Source organism: Sinocyclocheilus rhinocerous, unplaced genomic scaffold (genome assembly GCF_001515625.1).
Source record: "Sinocyclocheilus rhinocerous isolate Xijiao unplaced genomic scaffold, SAMN03320098_v1.1 scaffold561, whole genome shotgun sequence".
NCBI lineage: Eukaryota > Metazoa > Chordata > Actinopteri > Cypriniformes > Cyprinidae > Sinocyclocheilus > Sinocyclocheilus rhinocerous.
The window spans coordinates 703,528-706,132 of NW_015641041.1; the positions used below are offsets into that span (position 1 = coordinate 703,528).

The window sequence follows — 2,605 nt, forward strand, 5'->3', positions numbered from 1 at the left end:
CCTCAATAATTTTTGGTGATGCAATATATCGCCCATTATATTTATTTAAAAATTAATGTTACCATGTTTTGTACATTCCACTTGCGCCTGTGTTTTTTGCAGCTTCTCGTACATAACGTGGTGTAGTCATGAGGTGCTAGTTCAAATTTAAAAAATGCTTCTACAAAAAAAGTTTCATCTGCATATATGGCCTTGTTTAGGGATCTGTGCCTTTGTGCATACGGACATCTGACTGCTGAGTAGTGATTGTGTTTTTCAGCAATAGTGTGCACCCTTAATTTACAGAGAAAAGAAGGTCAGGGAAAAATCTCCATAAAAGTTATTTGTGAATTTTTCTTTTTTCTACTTGTTACTTTGCACTTTTTGTTAGAAAATGTTTATTTACTATTTATTCAAGTTGTTTAAGGTATCTAATATTTCGACTTAATTTCCATGATCTAAATATTCTTAAAAATTAAAAGTTTGTTGTCATTTGGAAGTGTGTAGGGCTACTTGCATTATTATGCTGTTATTTTATGATTATATATTCAGTTGCATAAAATGGTCTTAAAATGACAATAATATGGTTTATCGCATTTATTTCTGGGGCAATATATCGCACAACAAAAAGTTGTTATCGTGACAGGCCTAGCAACAGTATCAGTCTAATCATGCTAATGTCCATAATCGTGAATAAAAAACCTAAAGTATAGTTTGATGAAAAGTTAGACTGAATCTAAGGTTACTCACCATAAGACTGTCTGTAGGAGGAGCAGTATTGGTCAAGGCCGATGTTAGTCGGACGCCCCAATGGTCTGCCCGTCCCAACCGAAGGTTTGACTGCACCCAAGGGTCCAACCATCTTTGACTGTGACTAACCTAACAAAATACAGAACCATAACAACTGTACACACACACACACACACACTATGACAAATGAATGGTTGAGGTGATGTTTTATTTCAAGTACAATATACAATGGAAGAATTACCATTTGATATAAACAAACAGTTTCCAACACAGTCTCTGACTGAGCTCATATTAACACTAACCCACATTACTGTAACGTCAGTCTTAATCGCATTTTATGTACTTGTTTACCTTAATAGCGTCATTTAAATGCGCACTTGATGGGTCTTTGAACCGTGAAACAACAAAATATTTATATTAACATTTATATATATTTTTGTATGATTTAAATAACCTAATAACACTTAAGTTTTTGTCGAAACGGTTCGTCCTTTACCTGTCGCCCCTCCGCGCAGTAAACCACATACCTGTGCGCGCCGTGAGCTGCTCTTTTATCCTCGCGCTCGTTACCAGGTAACCGTTACCAGGACAATCGCAGACGAGCCCGTCACGTGACACGACGCAGGTAACGGCTTTACAACAAGCAGTTTAAATAATATTCACATAACAAAATAGACAGAGAGACATTACAAAGAAGGGGACACTTTTTCCATGGCCTACGAATCGTACGAAATGTACGATGTTCGTACGAAAATTACCTCACGCCGACTGAATGACATAGCAGACTACAGCAGTACACTACTAAGTTATTACTAGATAGATAGACAGATAGATTGATTAACATGTTCGTTTAAAAATAACCTGACACGATGACTGAATACTGACATGACAAACATGACTTGCTCAATGATCATCATTACCATGTTAATATAGCAAGTTCTTATCAAATAGATAGATAGACAGAGACATTTGATAGGTTAAAGTGTGCACAAATGCATTTTAAATTGCATACTGTATGCCCCAAAGAAGTTGTGGATAGAAAAATACATATAAACAATAAAAATATATTAACAATAATCACCTATAAACTCCGTCAGAAACTTCATGATGAGTTGAAACGGATTAAAAACATGACTCACACTTTATGCACTCAGCATATTTAATAACTGCTTGAATCTTTTTCATTCCTCGAGAGATTTTACCTGTAGATGCTGAACGTCATCAGGTATTATCCAGCGTCACTCTGACGTCACTTTAACAGATGTCGGACTTTTAAACAGTTCAGTCGCTTATCTAATAAAGTTGTTGAAGTCTCTATCAAAATTATCCATAATTGTTATCCGGTAAATTATACACTTGCTAAATTTAACAATAGTATTTCCCCCAATTGCTCCTTTTGCCTTCAGTCTGAAGAAACAATCAATCATTTGTTTTGGGACTGTGCTTATTCTAAAGTGTTCTGGGTTGACTTTTCCAATTTTGTTATCAAATATTTATATCCAAACTTTTGTATAACCCCAAAAATTGGGTTACTCTTTGAATTTAGACCCTTCTCACTGTAAATTTATTATTAATCTATTGCTATATCTTGCTAAATTTTACATTCATAAGTGTAAATTTTCAAAGAAAACTCCCTACTTTTTTATTTTCAGGAAAGATTTTGATGTATATGTAAACTCTTTAAGAAACTCTAATAATTCTATTGCATGTAAGACTCTTTCATGGTGTAAATCTTATAAGCTAACATAGTATGCTTTGGAGTATTGTTTGTAACCCTTATTGTCTTTTGTTCTTACTTGTCTTTGTAATTGTATTTGTTGTTCTTCTATTGCATAATAAAAAATAAAAAAAAATAAAAAAAAAACGCTGTTACTTT

The 2,605-nt window shown here is 33.9% G+C and overlaps 1 protein-coding gene across 3 annotated transcripts in view; it reads right to left on the bottom strand.

Annotated features, from left to right (window-relative positions):
• The window catches only part of saxo4 (stabilizer of axonemal microtubules 4), a 14,519-nt gene that overhangs the window by 8,228 nt on the left and 3,686 nt on the right, over positions 1 to 2,605 (bottom strand). The window contains exons 1-2 of one of the 3 annotated variants that reach the window (XM_016570754.1): positions 1,226 to 1,261; positions 730 to 883 (exon numbers count right to left, since the gene is read on the bottom strand). In XM_016570754.1, coding sequence (XP_016426240.1) covers positions 730 to 841 — 112 coding nt within the window. In that variant the 5' untranslated portion in view covers positions 842 to 883; positions 1,226 to 1,261. Of the gene's footprint in view, positions 1 to 729; positions 884 to 1,225; positions 1,262 to 2,605 lie in introns of those variants that run through there. The other 2 variants (XM_016570755.1, XM_016570756.1) reach the window with 2 other exon arrangements.